This window comes from Ciconia boyciana, chromosome 4, assembly GCF_034638445.1.
Source record: "Ciconia boyciana chromosome 4, ASM3463844v1, whole genome shotgun sequence".
NCBI lineage: Eukaryota > Metazoa > Chordata > Aves > Ciconiiformes > Ciconiidae > Ciconia > Ciconia boyciana.
Genome location: NC_132937.1, coordinates 3,431,342 through 3,451,572, shown reverse-complemented (window position 1 = coordinate 3,451,572; position 20,231 = coordinate 3,431,342). Strand labels below are relative to the sequence as shown.

General features: G+C 46.6%; 2 protein-coding genes across 7 annotated transcripts in view; one reads left to right on the top strand and one right to left on the bottom strand.

Moving 5' to 3' along the window:
• The window catches only part of LOC140651516 (macrophage immunometabolism regulator-like), a 71,999-nt gene extending 53,141 nt beyond the window's left edge, over nucleotides 1-18,858 (bottom strand). For 4 of the 6 annotated variants that reach the window (XR_012042411.1, XR_012042410.1, XM_072861065.1 and 1 more), the window contains exon 1: nucleotides 18,802-18,858. The gene's annotated coding sequence lies outside the window, so the exon portion shown is untranslated. Of the gene's footprint in view, nucleotides 1-868; nucleotides 889-18,801 lie in introns of those variants that run through there. The other 2 variants (XR_012042412.1, XM_072861071.1) reach the window with 2 other exon arrangements.
• A 36-nt stretch (nucleotides 18,859-18,894) lies between these two features.
• Nucleotides 18,895-20,231, top strand: part of LOC140651515 (small conductance calcium-activated potassium channel protein 2-like) — a 96,687-nt gene continuing 95,350 nt past the window's right edge. Inside the window, exon 1 of the mRNA XM_072861057.1 lies at nucleotides 18,895-19,945. Coding sequence (XP_072717158.1) covers nucleotides 18,899-19,945 — 1,047 coding nt within the window. The 5' untranslated portion in view covers nucleotides 18,895-18,898. The remainder of the gene's footprint in view (nucleotides 19,946-20,231) is intronic.

The following is a 20,231-nucleotide window of genomic DNA, read 5'->3' as shown; positions in this document are numbered from 1 at the left end:
CACCGGTCCCCTCCTACAAAATCCTTAGCTCCTTACCCCAAGCTATAGTAGTCCATACTTTCAGCACTGAACCCCTGTGGTGGGTTGACCCTGGCCAGCAGCCAAACACCCACCCTGCCTCTCACTCACTCCCTTCTCCTGTGGGATGGGGAGAAAATAGAAAGAAGGCAAGACGACTCGTGGATCGAGATAATGACAGTTGAATAAGGAAAGCAAAAGCTGTTCACGCAAGCAAATAAAAAAAAGGAATTAATTCACTACTTCTCATCGGCAGGCAGATGTCCAGCCACTTCCTGGAGAGCAGGCCCTCATCATGCTTAACGGTTGCTTGGGAAGACAAATGCCATAACCACGAATGTCTCCCCGTCCTCCTCTTTCCCCTGAGCTTTTATTGTTGAGTGCGACATCATATTGGTCAGTTGGGGTCCGCTGTCTTGGCTATGTACCCTACCAACCTCTTGCTCGCCCCCAGCCTACTTGCTGGGGGGGGGCAGGGGAAGAGAGTGAAAGCCTTGACAGTGTGCAAGCACTGTTCAGCAATAGCCAAAACAGTGGTGTGTTACCAACACTGCTTTAGCCACAAATGCAAAACAAAGCACCATACGGGCTGCTATGAAGAAAGTTAACTCCATCCCAGCCAGACCTAGTACAACCCTCCAGTTCAATTCCTGATGAAACAGCTGGAAGAGATTAATTTTAATCCTAAACTGAAAGAGCTATGGTACACATCATGTATACACATCGAGGTTTCTTTGGCCAAAAGAAATGTGTAACCCACCGGTTAGCATGTTAGAGGGTTCCCTTCTGTGTCTTATCCAGTGAAGATGCTAGTTGTTAGAGCTACCAATTACAAAATGTTATTTCAAACCTTATCAGCAGTTTATGCAAGTAGCCCGGCAAGTCCCTGATGTCCTGTGTGTCAGCCACATTACACATAAAAGGAAACAAAACAGAAAAAAAATAAAAAATCAAAGACTTTTTGGATAGGTACTGTGTATATTTGACACTTTAAATAACTCATATGTCTATGCAAAGTGTAATGACAGGTTAAACAAACATCTAGCTTTTCTAAACCAAATTACCAGTAAATGTCAGTTCTATATTTGAATAACAGAGGTGATCAACTTGCATCCAAATTGAACTTTTGAGTCTGTGAAAGTTTCAGTTGAAACAGAAAAGGAGGATTCAAGCTGCTTCATATCTAGACACGTTGGTTGCTTTTGTATTTAATAAAAAATAGCTTTCCCAGTTAGAAAATAGGTTCAGGGAGGGGGCAGGTTGCTTTCTTCAATACTATAGGAATAATTTTCTAGAGAAGCCCCTCAATAGGAATAGTGATGACAAGAAGTTTAACTGATTTCAAGAGGTAGCCACTACCTAAATTTTATGAAACTGGGGCCATCTACAGCAGAGGGCTGGCTTCTATAATTTATAAAGTCATTTTTCCTAGGTTAAAAATATTTCACCCTCTAAAAAGGTAAATATAAAAACCTAGATAAACCACCTATTTCAGTGGGATTTGGATGAGCCACCAGAAGATAGCTGACTGAATGCCACTATGTCACTTACTTTTTCTCTCATCTAACTCCGTCCGTATTTTCAAGATCACCTTCCTTGATGTTCGAGTCATTTATCCACTGTACCATGAACATGTCTTTAATTAGAAAGAAAAGCCCACAATGTCTTTTATTCTTATTAAGTGAAGTATAGAGGCTATTCTTCAACACATATAATGAATTATCCCATTTTGGATACACAACAGCTTTATCTGAGCTTTTCACTTGCTTTCTTCTACTATGCTATGACAGACACCACAGCATTTCTGTTACAGAAAGTTTTTTGTTTGTAAACTTCCATAACTTCACCTTGCTTTGTTCTATTCACCCAGAAGCAATGGAAGAGTAACTGAAGGTTTTCATCCTCTCTTTCCCACAAGGGAAAGTCTGGCCTCACCCTTGATCTCTGGACGACATCAGTTTAGGAGATTTTAGACTGACTATTGATGAGCAACTTGCCATGGATCCCACCCAGAACATGAGAATCCATTCTCAAGTGGGAAAGCAGGAAGAAAATCTGAAATTATTTCCTTTTTTTATTTCTAGCCAAATGCCCAGAGATGAGCACAGAAGGAAACAAGCCAAGTGAAATCATGGACTTCCTGAAGGAAGTGAGGATTTTGGCAGGTACAACACTGTGGAAAGGATTTCATACACCATCATTTGGAAATTCATATTTGAACACCCAGCCAAGCTACTGCTGCAAGGTCTTAATCATCTTTGCTCTTACCAAAAATCAAATTGCACCTTTTTTAAATAATTCAAAACGCTAAATACTACCCCCTTTTTAATGTTGTTTCATTGTTGCTTTTTTTGCTCACAAACAATATTTTTCTTTTAATCTATTTTGGAAATGTATTTTTTCTTACTGTGACTCTGCTTTCACTGAATGGCATCTTTCTGTGTATATACTCAGTATATATATATATACTTGCTTGGACAAGACTGTTTCCTTTAGTGCTTTCTAAAAACTCCTAGATCTTGTGCAGAATATGCTTTGAGTCCAAAATACTGTTATAGAATGGAATTTCCTTGCTTTTTTTCCCCATTTCTTTTGGGTTTTTTTGGTCATTTCTTTTTTGTTTTAATTTTTCTAACTATCTTTCTATATCTTTGGACACTTTTACGAGCACAGAATTCTCAGTGACTTTAAACAGGAGTCTGGCATGAACAGGAGTAATAGGATAAGAGCCAAACCAGCTTTCTAATACCTTTTATTGTAGCCTGTAGGTATTGTATCTTCATTGGATGTTGTTATGTGAGCTTTTAAAATATCTAGCCATTAGCTGTCACTTCAGATATTTTATAGTGTTTCTTTTCCTCTCAGAAATCTAATTTTTCCTGTCTGTTGAGCTTCCTGTGCTCCTATTGGTATAGGTCTGATTAAGTATTTATCTCGTTCTTGCAATTAGCGGGTTTAGAAAAAAAATCTGTTTTCCAATAATAATAATTCCAATAATAATCATTGTGTCACGGTTTAGCTTCAGTCAGCAATTAAGCACCACACAGCCGCTAGCTCACCCTCCCCCCCGGTGGGATGGGGAAGAGAATCGGAAGAGCAAAAGTAAGAAAACTCGTGGGTTCAGAAAAGAACAGTTTAATAATTGGAAAATAAGAATGATAATGATGATGATGATAATGATGAAGATACTACTACTACTACTACTACTACTACTACTACTACTAAAATTTTAACAAAAAGGAAAACAATGAGACAGTGAGAGAGGAACAAAACCCAGAAAAAAAACAAGTGATGCAACCGCTCACCACCCGCCGACCAACGCCAGCCAGGCCCTGAGCAGCGATCGCTACCCCCCAGCCAACTCCCCCAAGTTTATATAGTGAGCATGACGCCATATGGTATGGAATAGCCCTTTGGCCAGTTTGGATCAACTATCCTGGCTGTGCCCCCTCCCAGCTACTTCTGCACCGGGCAGAGCAGGGGAAGCTGAAAAGTCCTTGACTAGTGTAAACATACTTAGCAACAACTAAAACATCAGTGTGTTATCAACATTATTCTCACACTAAATCCAAAACACAGCACTATACCAGCTACTAGGAAGAAAATTAACTCTATCTCAGCTGAAACCAGGACAGTGCACTTGGTGGGTAATGCGGAAGGATGGGGAAGTCCGCTGTGTACCTCAGGGGGATTTGATTTTGGGTGAGAATAGCCAATGAAATGAATTGTATGATGGTAACCATTGTTACATTGTTACCAACCACTGTACTTGGTAACCATTACGCGTGATGGAGCCCTGCTTTCCTGGAGATGGCTGAACACCTGCCTGCCCATGGGAAGTAGTGAATGAATTCCTTGCTTTGCTTTGCTTGCGTGCGCGGCTTTTGCTTTCCCTATTAAACTGTCTTTATCTCAACCCTCCAGTTTTCTTACTTTTACTCTTCTGATTCTCTCCCCCATCCCACCGGGGGGGAGTGAGCGAGCGGCTGTGTGGTGCTTAGTTGCCGGCTGGGGCTAAACCACGACAGTCCTTTTTGGCGCCCAATGTGGGGCTTGAAGGGTTTGAGATAATGACAGATTTGATTGGAATGTGCCAGATAGATAGAATTTATAGCTGTTATTGCTGTTTAGCTATTAATCAGCAGGCTTCTGTGCTTGCCATGGGGCTTGCTTGCCTTACTGTATATTAGAGTCTAGGGCTCGTTAGTGGCTGCTTTTTGCTTTCACTGCTTGCTGTGCTGCTGTACTGCTGATCACCTTACTCTGCTGTGCCTGGGAACATTTTGATAACAGCAATGGCCATACGCCTGGGCTGGCAGATGGCCAGGGCATTGCTGCTGTTTCTGTGCTGCTGTACTGGACAGGCTGGAACTCCAGTGTGAACTCGAGTTGAAGGGACTGTGACCTGTGGATGAATCCATGTGGGAGCAGGACACCCCGAAGCATCTGTGCCCATGGATAAGCCCATGCCAGAGCAGGTATATCTTGAAACGTCTGTGGCCATGGTTATGTCTGTGCCACAGCAGGTATACATCTGAAGGGATTGTGGCCCAAGGACAAGTCCCTGCTGGATAAGGTGCACATCAAAGCATCTGTGGCTGTGGATGAAGTCCATGCTGCAGCAGGTACACCTCGAAGCATCTGTGGCTGTGGATAAAGTCCATGCTGCAGCAGGTACACCTTGAAGCATCTGTGGCTGTGCATGAGGCCATGTTGGAGCAAGTTTACTTCTGAAGGTACTACATTCTGTGGATAAGTCCAAGCTGGAGCAGGGGCAAGGGGAGGACTTCATTGCAATGTTAAACCTGATGGTCTGGTCCAAAGGGACCAGGGGTGGAGATTGTAATGGAAATACCTTTAAATTGTTGTATCCCGGGATTTGAGTTGCATGTTGTGGGACTTACTATAGCAGGAACCCCTTGTTGCTAGCCAGGCTAGGAGCAAGGGGAGGAGTTTATTGCAATGTTAAACCCTATAACCTGGCCCAAAAGGACCAGGGGTGGACATTGTAATGGATATACCTTTAACTTGTTGTAACCCAGGATTTGAGTTGCATGTTATAGGAATTACTACAGCCGGAACCACCTGAACAAATGGAGGAGAAGCCTTACAAGAAGCAGTGCAAGTGCAGCAGTGACCTGACCTGAGCTGGCTTTGGTGCCCAATAACTCCAAGCAACACACCACCTCTCCTGTCCTGAGTGACAACCATAAGAGATGAAGCCCAAAGTCATGGACTAAATGAACTCAGTGGACATTTTGTGGACATTTATGGACATTTCACAAATATTTTGTAGGGGTGGTCCATAGACTAAGGGAATGATATGTGTGTATTATATCAAAGGATGGGAAGGGTGATGGTGGGTAATGAGAATGTACTGGATATTGTGAGACCTGAGCATGACGTAAATGGTATAGAATAAGGGGTGGATACTGTCCTGGTTTCAGCTGAGATGATAGAGTTAATTTTCTTTATAGTGGCTGGTAATGGGCTATGTTTTGGATTTGTGCTGAAAACAGTGTTGATAATACAGAGATGTTTTAGTTGTTGCTGCACTGGTCAAGGACTTTTCAGCTTCCCGTGCTCTGCCAGGTGCACAAGAAGCTGGGAGGGGACACATCCAGGACAGTTGATCCAAACTGCCCAAAGGGCTATTCCATACCATATGACATCATGCTCAGTATATAAAGCTGGGGAAGAAGAAGGAAGGGGGGACATTTGGAGTGATGGCGTTTGTCTTCCCAAGTAACCATTACGCGTGATGGAGCCCTGCTTTCCTGTAGATGGCTGAACACCTGCCTGCCCATGGGAAGTAGTGAATGAATTCCTTGCTTTGCTTTGCTTGCGTGCGCGGCTTTTGCTTTACCTATTAAACTGTTTTTATCTCAATCCTCGAGTTTTCTTACTTTTACTCTTCTGATTCTCTCCCCCATCCCACTGGGGGGGAGTGAGCGAGCAGCTGCGTGGTGCTTAGTTGACGGCTGGGGCTAAACCACGACATGCACCCAGGTCCTTGAGCAAAAGCAATCCCACGAATGGGCTTGCCTTTGCCCGAGGCAGGAGTAACCCAGACTGTCTTCCCCAGCATGTTTTTTATGCGCGCTACAGGGACTTTATCCCCTTCTGCAGTACCTAAAAGTTTTGATTGGGCAGGGCCAGCTCGATTGACAGATCCCCTAGTGTTGACTAACCAGGTGGCCTTTGCTAAATGTGCATCCCAATGTTTGAATGTCCCACCACCCATTGCTCTCAGTGTAGTCTTTAACAGTCCATTGTATCGATCGATTTTTCTGGAGGCTGGTGCATGATAGGGGATGTAATATACCCACTCAATGCCATGCTATTTGGCCCAGGTGTCTATGAGGTTGTTTCGAAAATGAGTCCCATTGTCTGACTCAATTCTTTCTGGGGTGCCATGTCACCATAAGACTCGCTTTTCAAGGCTCAGGATAGTGTTCTGGGCAGTGGCATGGGGCACAGGGTGTTTCCAGCCATCCGGTGGTTGCTTCCACCATTGTAAGCACATTGTAAGCCTTGGCGGGTTTGTGGGAGTGTGATATAATCGATCTGCCAGGCCTCCCCATATTTCTATTTCAGCCATCGCCCTCCATACCACAGAGGCTTTAACCGCTTGGCTTGTTTAATTGCAGCGCATGTTTCACATTCATGGCTACCCTGTGCAATAGTGTCCATGGTCAAGTCCACCCCTCGACCACGACCCATCTATATGTGGCATCTCTTCCTTGATAGCCTGAGGTATCATGGGCCCACCTAGCTATAAATAATTCACCCTTATGTTGCCAGTGTAGATCCACCTGAGCCACTTCAATCTTAGCAGCCTGATCCACCTGCTGGTTGTTTTGATGTTCCTCAGTGGCCCGACTGAGGAACATGGGTACGTGAGCATCTACGTGACGTACTTTTACAACCAGGTTCTCTACCCGGGCAGCAATATCTTGCCACAATGCTGCAGCCCAGATGGGTTTGCCTCTGTGCTGCCAGTTGCTCTTCTTCCATTGCTGTAACCACCCCCACAGGGCATTTGCCACCATCCATGAGTCAGTATAGAGATAGAGCACTGGGCACTTTTCTCGTTCAGCAATGTCTAAAGCCAGCTGGATGGCCTTTACTTCTGCAAATTGGCTCAATTCACCTTCTCCTTCAGCAGTTTCTTCAACTTGTCGTACAGGACTCCATACAGCAGCTTTCCATCTCTGATGCTTTCCTACAGTACAACAGGACCCATCAGTGAACAGGGCATATTGCTTCTCATTTTCTGGCAGTTTATTGTACAGTGGGGCCTCCTCAGCATGCATCACCTCCTCCTCTGACGATATTCTGAAAACTTTGCCTTCTGGCCAGTCCATAATTACTTCCAAGATTCCTGGGCGATTGGGGTTTCCTATCCGAGCCTGTTGTGTGATCAGTGCAACCCACTTACTCCACATAGCATCAGTTGCATGATGTGTAGAGGGGACCCTCCCTTTGAACATCCAGCCCAGCACCGGCAGTCGGGGTGCCAAGAGGAGTTCTGCTTCAGTACCAACCACTTCCGAAGCAGCTCGAACCCCTTCATATGCTGCCAATATCTCTTTTTCAGTTGGAGTATAGCAGACCTCAGATCCTCTGTGTCCCCGACTCCAAAACCCTAGGGGTCGACCTCGAGTCTCCCCTGGTGCTTTCTGCCAGAGGCTCCAGGAAGGGCCATTCTCCCCGGCTGCAGTGTAGAGCACATTCTTTACATCTTGCCCTGCCCGGACTGGCCCAAGGGCTACTGCATGAACTATCTCCCGCTTAATTTGTTCAAAGGCTTGTCGTTGATCAGGGCCCCACTTGAAATCGTTCTTCTTCCAGGTCACTTGATAGAGAGGGCTTACGATCAGACTGTAATTTGGAATATGCATTCTCCAAAACCCCACAATGCCTAAGAAAGCTTGTGTTTCCCTTTTGCTAGTTGGTGGGGACATGGCTGTTATTTTGTTAATCACATCCATTGGGATCTGACGACGTCCATCTTGCCATTTTATTCCTAAAAACTGGATCTCCTGTGCAGGTCCCTTGACCTTACTTTGTTTTATGGCAAAACAGGCTTTCAGGAGGATTTGGACTATTTTCTTCCCTTTCTCAAAAACTTCTTCTGCTGTATTGCCCCACACGATAATGTCATCAATGTATTGCAGATGTTCTGGAGCTTCACCCTGTTCCAGTGCCGTCTGGATCAGTCCATGGCAAATGGTAGGGCTGTGTTTCCACCCCTGGGGCAGTCGATTCCAAGTGTACTGAACGCCCCTCCAAGTGAAAGCAAACTGTGGCCTGCACTCTGCTGCCAAAGGGATTGAGAAAAATGCATTAGCGATATCAGTTGTGGCATACCATTTGGCTGCTTTTGAATACAGTTTGTACTGAAGTTCCAGCATGTCCGGCACGGCAGCACTCAGCGGTGGCATGACTTCATTCAGGCCATGATAGTCTACTGTTAGTCTCCACTCTCCATTAGACTTTTGCACTGGCCATATAGGACTGTTAAAAGGTGAACGAGTCTTGCTGATCACTCCTTGGCTCTCCAGTCAACGAATCAGCTCATGGATGGGAATCAGGGAGTCTTAGTTGGTGTGATATTGCCTCCAGTGCACCATTGTCGTAGCAATCAGCACCTGTTGTTCTGCAGCCCTCAGCAACCCCACAACAGAAGGGTCCTCCGAAAGACTGGGCAGGGTGGACAGCTGTTTCATTTCCTCCATCTCCAAGGCAGCTATACCAAAAGCCCACCAGTACCCTTTTGGGTCCTTGAAATACCCTCTCCTGAGGTAGTCTAGGCCAAGGATGCACGGAGCCTCTGGGCCAGTCACAGTGGGTTGCTTTTGCCACTCATTCCCACTTAGGCTCACTTCGGCCTCCAATACAGTTAGCTGTTGGGATCCCCCTGTCACTCCAGAAATACAGATGGGTTCTGCCCCTGTATAGCTTGATGGCATTAGGGTACACTGTGCACCGGTGTCCACTAGAGCCTTATACTCCTGTGGGTCTGATGTGCCAGGCCATTGAATCCACACAGTCCAATAAACCCGGTTGTCCCTTTCCTCCACCTGGCTGGAGGCAGGGCCTCCCTTGTCCTGGTCATAATATTCATTACTCATTTCTTGTACATACAAGTCAGGAGCTCCTACATTAGAATCAGGAGTAAGATCAGCCCTTTTACTCTGTCTGGGGAACTGTCCACTGGAAACGGGAGCAGCAATTTTCCTGGAAGAACCTGTGGGATAATATCTGGAAGTGACTTAGAAATTAAACTTATATTCACACTTTTAGGTAAGGTACAGCATTGAAGACGACAAAATGCTGTCTTTTGATGAACTTTGCTCATTATAACATCATTATAATACCAAAACACACCTCCATCCCAAAAGCTACCTGCCTCCAAGGTGTGACCACCCCTCACTGAGCTTGTGCTTTGAAGTTTTCCTAGCCTATACCTTTAAAAGTGAAGCAAGAAAAACTTTACACCAATCCTAAACAAAGATGTATGACTAGAGTCACTCAAGCTCCACCTGAAAGGTGAAAGATAGTATAAAATGGCTTAAGAGAAAGCGAATGTTAGGGAAGACACCATCGCGTACCACTCTGACCTCTGGGATCAGTCGACGGGCTGAACCTCTCTTCCCCCCCATCAGGACGCCTTTGGGTAAGATTCGAACACTTGATTATTCCAAGTGCCTCCCCGGGAAACTTAGAAATCTCTCTAGAGTTGCTTTATCATCTTTAACACGTTTATAGCCGGCAGTGTCACTCATACTCTTGGTATTTGCACGTGCTTTGCAGACAGTGAATTTATCACCAGTAATCCAAAGAATCTCTGTATCTGTTGCTCTAATAAACTGCACTCTTTATTAATGTGGCCGTGATAGTTCATGCAACACGACTAGACTGGGGGTGCAGTGTGTTTAAATTAATGCTGTCGCCTTTACTCTGATGAATGGCTGCATATACAGTCCTTAGAAAATAACTGTTGACCAAGTCTGAGACTAGGACTGGACTTAGCCACACCTAGACTCCTCTCTGAGAAGGAGTTTAGAAAGCAAGGGGGTCCTGTCTGAACCTCGTGACTCAACGGGAGGGTTCCCCCCCCTCAGCCACTCCTCAGACTCCTACACGACGGTAACTCTTAACGCACCAGAACCCCCTTTGGCGATTGTTTTTCCTTGCAACTCACGTACCCGTGCCTCTAGGGTCGAGGTAGGTTTTCCATCCCACTTCCTCATGTCCTCTCCGTGGTCACACAGGTAAAAATACAGGGTGCCCCATGGTGTATACCCTCTATATCCTCTCTCTTGAGCAGAGGAATGTTGACTCCTAATAGCTGAGATGCTGGTCCATACAGGTGGGGAGCAGGACCTATCCTCTTCGAGTTGCTGGTCCAGTTTCTCCACAGCTGAGACAAGGGAGGAAGAGATACTTTCTTCATATTCCCGCAGTTGGCTAGCCGCTTCATCCACCGTTGGTTCCTCTCTGCCTTTCCAGTTCAGTATTGCCAATGAGTTGGCATACAACACTGGCGCACTCCGTACCAACTTCCGCCACATGGGTCGTGTGCGCTTAACTTCATCTGGATCTTTGGGTAACTGCTTGTTGTTCAGGTCACCACAAACCACCTCCAGCATGGCTAATTCCCTCAGGTACTGGATACCTCTCTCCATGGTGGTCCACTTGCCTGGGTGACATATAACATCTTCCTTGAAGGGATATCTTTCCTTCATAGCTGACAGGAGTCACCTCCAGAGGCTGAGGGCTTGTGCCCCTTTTCCAATTGCTTTGTCAATGGCCCCTTCCCTAGAAAGGGATCCCAGCTCTTTGGCTTCCTTACCCTCTAATTCCAGGCTACTGGCCCCACTATCCCAGCATCGGAGCAGCCAGGTGACAACGTGCTCACCTGGACGATGGCTGAAATCTTTTCGCATATCTCGCAGCTCACTCAGGGATAGGGATCGGGTGGTTTCCATCTCGTCCACGAGTTCTTCCTCTTCCTCCTCCTCTCCTTGTGATGGTCCTACTCTTTCATCCTGCCTTTCTAAACGAGCTGACTTTCGCTTCCAAGATTTCTTCTTGTGTATAGGGGCGACTGATAGCGGCACGGTTTGTCCTCTGGTTCAGCCGCAGGGCCTGTCGCTGGGGTTGGAGTAACCGCAGTATCTGTCGCCGAGGTTGGAGTAGCCACGGTGCCTGTTGCCGAGGGGGCTTGGAGTAGCCACAGTGCCTGTCGCAGGCGGGGCTGGAGTAGCTGTGGTGTCTGTCGCTTTGTTGTCAGATCCAAACACCTTCTCTTCCCCTTGAGGGTTCTGAATAGTGTTGAACAGGGCTCGGTAGGCATGGGTCAGGCCCCAGCACGTTGCAGTGATTTGTGTCTCTCTGGAATTGCCAGGGTGACAACATACTTTCCCCAAATATTCTACTAGTTTTTCAGGATCCTGCACTTGTTCAGGGGTGAAGTTCCAAAACACTGGAGGTGCCCACCGTCCTAGGCATTTGCCCATGCTATCCCATACACCCTGCCACTCATAACTATCCAGCCTTGGGGCAGATCTCTGGATGATATTCCTAAATTGCCTACTAACCTCAGACAAAACCAAAACAATATTCCCAAGCAATACCAATAGAAGTATCTTAACTACCCAAGGATGTTCAGGATACTGAAAAGTTATTGTAACGAAGGAGGAAACATCATAGAAGAAGGTAGCGAAGGTGCCATTTTGTATTTCCTCCATAAAAAACCTCTCACAGGAAGAAGTATAATTGCTAATTGTCTCCATAAGGTGGTACCTGAAGTACAGGAATGGCTTCAGTACAAAACTCAGATACCAAATTAAGCTCAAGGCCAGTGTTTTAGTAACAAATCTCCCAGGCAAAACATCACCAATTAAAGCAGAGCACAGGGAACTGCAAAAACCAACACCGATCTCTAACATGTACAGCAAAAAATGAGCATGGTGCACATCAGGTAAACCAGTATCAAGAACAGATGAATCAATATCGTGACCCGCAACTATTAACACATCTAAATTCCTTAATACGCTCTGGTTAATCTGTTATTATCTCAAACCCTTCATGCCCCACGTTGGGTGCCAAAAAGGACTGTTGTGGTTTAGCTTCAGTCAGCAACTAAGCACCACACAGCCGCTCACTCCCCCTCCCCCCCTGGTGGGATGGGGGAGAGAATCGGAAGAGCAAAAGTAAGAAAACTCGTGGGTTGAAATAAGAACAGTTTAAAAATTGGAAAATAATAACAACAACAAAAACAATAACAATAATAATAATAATTTTAAAATTGTAATGAAAAGAAAACAATGAGAGCAGGAGAGAGAGGAACAAAACCCAGAAAATATCCACGTGATACACCCGCTCACAACCCACCGACCAACACCCAGCCAGTCCCCGAGCAGTGACTGCTGCCCCCCGGCCAACTCCCCCCAGTTTATATACTGAGCATGATGTCATATGGTATGGAATAGCCCTTTGGCCAGTTTGGGTCAGCTGTCCTGGCTGTGCCCCCTCCCAGCTTCTTGTGCACCTGGCAGAGCATGGGAAGCTGAAAAGTCCTTGACTAGTGTAAACATTACTTAGCAAGAACTAAAACATCAATGTGTTATCAATATTATTCTCATACTAAAATCCAAAACACAGCACTATACCAGCTACTAGGAAGAAAATTAACTCTATCCCAGCCGAAACCAGGACACATTGTCAAATGAGATCTGCAGTAATTCTTTCTCTCTCTCACTTCATACCAACACATACACACACACACACACGCGTACATATGTAAAAACAGCCTCTTTGGCAAAGCAGCAGCAGGACCTATGGCAATCAGTAAGAGTAGTTCCACCCAGCATCTAATGAAAAGGTAGAGAAAAACCACACCCCAAACCAAAACAGATGTTTGTCTTAATGTCTTTAATGTCTTAGCAGTTCTGAGCTGTCCATGCTAATTTCTTTGTGATATGGAGGAATATAACAATTCAATTTGCATCAATAATTTATTTTATTTCTGAAATTTAATACTAATTTTTAAAAGTAAACTTTAAAAATATTTAAAAAGGAGAGATGTTAAATTAAATTGCATCTTTCTATTCTGGTTCATTTATCAGTGTCATAGAGAGGAAGGTTTACCTCTCTCACTATGAAGAAGCAAACTGTTACCAATTCGTATTTTAGACCTTGAAACTGTGATAAGATATCCCAATTGTACAATGGAACTTAAATAAAATCTATGATTAGTTTTAGAACATGCTGTATGATTAGTCTGACTTCTTGTGGTAAACATGGGAATATTCATTTGTTTATTGGCATAATGAAACTATCAAGCAAGTAGATGAAATATCCAAAAGACAGTAACAGCAGTGTCATTGCCAAGTTCTACAAATAAATAGGCTATCAGCAGTAGATATATCAAAATTGGGATTGGTGACTGATATAGATATATATATGAAACAAATGCAATCATTTCCCAATCCAGAAGGCAACAATCACATATTTTAGTTTACCAAGATTTTTAAAAGATCAATAATCTTGCATGATCAGAGTAGATGAAATTGTTGACTTCTAAATAAAACATGCAGATTTACAAATTTCTTAAGAATCTTTCAGGGTAAACTAGATCCTGAGAACTTTATCTTATTTTAAAGAGGACACTTAAAAATATCTTTAAGCAAATATTAAAGACATGGCATGAACAGAGAAGGAAGGATGAAAGCTAAGCATATCTAAATCTTTAATTACTTCACAGAACATATTCTGACAGTACATTTGTGCAGGACTTTTATCTACACACTGAAAAGAACATAGGTTCCCTAAGATTTTCATTTTATAAGATGTGTTTTATAAGATTCAGATGTGTTTGAAAACACAGGCAAAATAGGACCACTGAGAAACAATTATGACACCATGTTTTTTCAAACAAACATTGGAAGAACCGAAGCTCTGTTAAACAGTGCGTTCATTCTTAAAACTAAAAGCTTCCCTTTTTGGTCTTGGGTGCTCACGAGAACTGACTGCAATAGAGAGTGTTAGAGGAAAATATATCATGCTGGACACAACAGCCTGAGAAAGGCGAGGCTGCTGCCGCTCCATGTCCCTAGGTCCAAACAGTAGCAAGGCTGAAAATGCATTCCCGGCAGGGACACGCACAGAGCACACATATACACCACATATATGGCCAGCCACACAGATCACCGACAGACACTCAGAGCACTCACACAAACAGAGACAGCACCAACAGCCTCATTCTACTCATAGCTGGCCCCTGGATCCCAGTCTCCCCAGCTGCTGGCACCTGGATATATGAGCCCCCGAGGCCGCAGTCCCGCTCCAGTTGCTGGTACAGACCATTGAGTGCTCACACACGCACAGAGCTGGCCGGGACTTCCCAGGTCTCAGTAGCTGACCCCTCCCAATGCTCTCACCCTTAGAGATACACAGGCGCTCTCACACCCAGACCTGGACCTTAGAGACTCACTCACCCGCTTGCTCCCAGTCGAGACGCACTCGCCCACTTGCTCCCAGTCCACTTCACCTACTCCCCAGCTAGTCCGGCATGATCTTCACTAGTGATCACACTCACTCACACACCTGCACTTGCTCCAGTCGCTGGCACCATGGATACACGGGCCCTCCGACTCATGGTCTGACTCCAGTTGCTGCACTCACACCCCCATACACACACATACACACAGAATAGAGAGCCCTCAGCCAGGAAAGAGTTAGAAAGGAATTGAATAAGAAGATAGGACAGACTGCGCTGATCAGGCGCAGGGCATAGCCAGACAAGTGTACTGACCAGCAAACTATTTACATGCGACTGGCCCTTTTTATCCCCTTACCCCTCTATTTGTCCACAGTTGTTCCTCCCCAAATCACCTAAACCACTCCCTTGTCCTGCCTTTGGTTCCTCCCCTAAACATCCCATAGTAAGTCCTGTGTGATCCCATCCCGAACTGCTTTTCCCCTGCATCTCCTAAAAAGTCCCACCCCTAGGCAGCAACCTCCTTTAGTCCGAAAGGTGATCTGGAAAGCTGCTCCCCATGACTCATCTCGATGGGTTTCATGCCTGGACAATGGGTCTGATGGCTCTGCTGGGACAGCTCTAGGAGGGGCCCAGAGAAGGTGTTCATTCCTCAGGAGTCCTTGATTTGGGTTCCTGCCTGGTATTTTGTGCCCCTGTGCTCCTCTGGACTTGTGCAGATGGGCCTTTGATTGACTGATGGCCCCTGTGATGGGCCTGGGAGTAGCCCGGTGTGGAATAATTGCTGGAGGTGACTTAGAAATTAAACTTATATTCACACTTTTAGGTAAGGCACAGCATTGAAGAAGCTTCCCAGGTGGAATGTGGCTGACATCCAAGGAATCCATTCCACGGAAGTTCCCTAGGCCTGCAACCTTAGATGTCGGCAACGCCAGGGGAACTTGGTGTGTTGGCTCTAAGAGGAACTGCTCGGACGGTGGAGCAGTGTGGCGATACCGCGGACAGGCTCTGTGATTATATGGGAACTTGAAGGTACTATGGAACCGATAAACTGCATATTATGCTACCCTGGGCCAACAGCCTGTCACATTTTTGACAAAATGCTGTCCTTTGATGAACTTTGCTCATTATAACATCATTATAATACCAAAACACACTTCCATCCCAAAAGCTACCCGCCTCCAAAGGTGCGACCACCCCTCACTGAGCTTGTGCTTTGAATTTTCCTAGTTTATACCTTTAAAAGCAAAGCGAGAAAAACTTTACACCAATCCTAACAAAGGTATGTATTACTAGAGTCACTCAAGCTCCACCTGAAAGGTGAAAAATAGTATAAAATGGCTTAAGAGAGAGAGAGAATGTTAGGGAAGACACCATCGCGTACCACTCTGACCTCTGGGATCCATCGATGGGCTGAGCCTCTCTTCCCCCTCATCGGGATGCCTTTGGGTAAGATTCGAACACTTGATTATTCCAAGTGCCTCCCCGGGAAACTTAGAAATCTCTCTAGAGTCGCTTTATTATCTTTTAACACGTTTGTAGCCGGCGGTGTCGCTCATACTCTTGGTATTTGCACGTGCTTTGCAGACAGTGAATTTATCACCGGTAATCCAAAAGAACCTGTGTGTCTCTTGCTCTAATAAACTGCACTCTTCATTGATCTAGCCGTGGTAGTTCTCATTGAACGCAACCAGACTCTTTAAGTGTGGCCGTGGTAGTTCATGCAACACGACTAGACTGGGGGTGCATCGCGTTATTTTTGAATCCATAATCGTGAAAGTTCAGTACACTGAACGCGACCGGACTTATAACGTTGTCAAATTACTTTAATGCTGTCGCCTTAATCAACTTTGTGAAGCTGTTTCAGTGAAAGCCCTGAGAGGGCTCTGACAGGCAAATGTTGACTCTGATGGGTGGCTACCTATACCGTCCTTAGAAAAATAAACCGTTGACCAAGTCTGAGACTGGATTTAGCCGCACCTAGACTCCTCTCTGAGAAGGAGTTTAGAAAGCAAGGGGGTCCTGTCTGAACCTCGTGACTCAACGGGAGGGTTTCCCCCCCAGCCACTCCTCAGACTCCTACACAACAGTAACTTTTAATGCAACACCCAGCAGGGTATTATTTGGGCTCCCCCTCTTGCCATTGCCTCTCTGAGCTCCTTTGTGAGTGTGCAGATGAGCTTTTATCACGTAACTTAACAGAGGGCATCCAAATACACTTTAAAATCATTTAAAAATCATGATGCTGTATGTCATATACACTTGTATTTCTGGGTGCTTTTTCTAAAATAATCTATGCTGTATAAACATACTCAGAGATTTTAATATTTTGGTCACTCAGAATAATCTACCTATATTTTAGAACCATTATGGTTACTACATTAGTGAGGGTTGTTTGATTGCATATGTGCAATATGCACTTGCTTTAAAAGGTACACTTCAGTTAAAAATTAAGTAGTGAAATTTTATAGCAGAGCATATTAAAAAACTTAGCTATTCACAGTACCTCATCCAAATTACTTAAAATGCAAGCCATTCAAGTATGCAGAGTTTCAAAGGAGACTGAACTAAACACTGTGCAAGTTCTAGAAATTATACAGATGTAGGCTTTTATCCTAGAAAGGCTTAGTATTTTTTTTCTTTAATGTCTGAGAGAAGCTAAAGTTGTAAAGAGACCTTCCATGCTATTAGTTACCCCACGACTGTGAGGTCGTTTACCCAGTGTGCGAGACGCCAATATACACACAGGGCAGAGGTATTTTATTTCATGTCTGTGCAGAGATGGGTGCTAGGTGGTAGCTCCACAAAGCTAGCACAAAGTTCGGTCATGCAGGTACAGTATTTATACAGTCCAGTTATGCATATGCATAAGTAATTACACAAAGCAGTTTTCTATTGGTCTACATTTCTCTTGTTTCAACTTAAAGCTACAGTGCTACTTTAATATTCTGCGCACGCTCAAAGGTGAGGGGTCTCTGCTTGGGCCGGGGTCTCCAGCTCAAGGGGTGTGACTTTTAGTATTATAATGAGGATAGTTTGCATGAGGGTTCTTCTTATCACACTTCTACTAGTTGTTTCAGATGGTTCCCAAAACATCTTAATTAGCTTACATATTTCTCCAGGATGTGCTTTACTCCCAAGGACAGTAATTCTTGTTTAGACATTCCACTTTGCAGCCTGAATCCCCCTTATCAGCTTTACGTAAGCCTTGGCCTTCCACCAGCTCCTGTTAGACTACACTGTTAGACTACATTAAAGTGCAATATTACAGCTGAATTTTCAATCTGCATAGACAGTGCCTCCTGACTGAAAAAAAAAAGAAACTTCTCTTGTAATCTCAGATAGTTAACAAGAATGACAGAGCTATAAAGTAAATCACTTACTTTTTTCACAACTCTTTCCTTAAATAAATGCAGAAAAGAGACTTTATCTGGTTCAGACATTGCTCTAAGGGAGTTGCCATAACTCCCTTATTCAGTGAGAGTTTGGGAGAGAAAGGAAGGTGAAGAGGCAAAAAGGTAGTAGGTGACAAACTTAAAGATTGCTGTGGAACAAAGTTTCAGGAAAATGGATCCAGACCAAAACTCAATTACTTAATGAAAATGATCCTGTTTCACTGTTAAAGCTTCTGGTAACCCATTAGAATAAGTCCCTAACCTATAAATCACCTTGTATTGCATCCTCAGGTGATGACCTAAAACCCTTTTAGAAACTTCCAGTGAAGTTTCTAAAACCCCACTAGAAACTTCCAGTGACTAGTTTCTTCCTTTTTTAGTTCAGAAAAAGAGTGGCCAAAATAAATCCTCCCCTTTATTATAGGTCTGAAAAATATCGGAAATTACTATATGTAACCAAATGCCAAAGGATGGCCCCCGAGCGGTTAGCTCTCGCTGCCACCCCGGGCCCCCCTGCGGGTCCTGGAAGGCAGTGGGCCCTGGGCTCTGGGCCCTGTCCCGGGCCCTGGGCTCTCCCGAGTTTCAGGAGAGGAGAGATCTCCTGTGACCTCTCCGATGGCCTGTGGGCGTCATCAGAGCGTCGGAGCGTCGCTGGACAGCTCCGGAGCGCAGCGCAGTGCCCATGTTCTGGAGACGGCGCAGATGTGTGCGGCGGCGGCGGGGCCGGGAAGCCCCGCCGCAGCGGCCCTTTCCTCGGCAGAGGGCGATCCCGGAAGCGAGCTCAGCGAGCGCTCTCCCCGCCCACCTCGGGACCCCCCAGGTTTCTGTGGCGTGGGGCACCCCGGCGGCGGGGCGGGGGGCGAGGGTAACCCTTACCTGCGGGAGTGGTGGGAGACGGGATCCCCGTGCGGGAGGGGGCAGGGCGGATGGGGATCTCTCCCCACCTCACGCCGCAGCCGGTCTCCCCGACGAGATGCTCCTTGTTTCGGTCCTCCCGACCAATCGGACGCAGCGGCTGGATTCTACGGAAGCCGGGATGGGCCCTTCGTGGCGGCAGCAGAACTCTCCCCTGCCGACCATAACGCATTGCGCAGGGTGCACCACCACCACCTGGTCCTCCTGCGGCTTTAACGCCTCTGACATGGAAACACCATTGCAGTTCCAGCCGGGCTTCTGCTCCGAACAGCAGCAGCAGCAGCAGCAGCAGCAGCAGCAGCAGGGCCAGGACAAGCAGAGTCTTCTCCAGCAGCCACAGCAGCAGCAGCAGCAGCAGAGCCCATGCCTCCAGTGCAACAACTGCACCTACTATGGGGCCGCTGCGGCAGCAGCGGGGGATAACCTGCCCTCGCTGCTCCGCACTTCTTCGCCCCTCTCGGGCGCCTTCAGGACTCACTCCTCGCCGCTCTCTATCTCCGCCTCCTCCCGGCAGGGCAGCCAGTTGAACGTCAGCGAGCTCACCCCCTCCAGCCATGCCGGCTCGTCCAGGCAGCCCCACCAGTACCCCCAGTACCCCCAGTGCCATAGCCTGCAGCAGCAGCAGGCAGCCAGTCCCAGCAGCAGTGTCAGCAGCGGCAGCACCCACCATCACCACTACCAGCAGCGTCGGGAGAGCCATCCCTTCGCCGAAATAGCCATGAGCAGCTGCAGGTACAACGGCGGCATCATGCGGCCGCTCAGCAACCTGAGCTCATCCCGCAGGAACCTGCACGAGCTTGACTCCGAGTCTCAGCCGCTCCAGCCACCGCTCGCCAGCCCCATAGCCGCTGCCCCGGAGATCGTGGTCTCCAAGCCCGAGCACAACAACTCCAACAACCTGGCGCTCTACAGCTCCGGCGGCACGAACAACGGCGAGGGCAAGTCCAGCAAGAAGAAGAACCAGAACATCGGCTACAAGCTGGGGCACCGCCGGGCGCTCTTCGAGAAGCGCAAGCGCCTCAGCGACTACGCGCTCATCTTCGGCATGTTCGGCATCGTAGTCATGGTGATCGAGACAGAGCTGTCCTGGGGCGCCTACACGAAGGTACCTGCCACGCCGTCGGGCCGCCTTCCTCTCGCTCTCGGCGCCGTCGGCGAAGCCCGACCCACGCTCCCCCGTCCCGTCCCGTCCCGTGCCCCTGCCGCGGACTCCGTGTCCGGCCCGGCCCGCGGGCGAGGCCGGCTCGCGGGAAGGCGGCTCCGCAGCCAGCTGCACTCTCCTGTCAGCCGTTCAAATCCGTGAGGTCTAGCCGCCCCGCGCCGCCGTCCTCGCGGAAAGGCGGCTGCCGCCCGGCCCCGACGTCACTTCATTTCTCTTAGAGCCCAGCGCA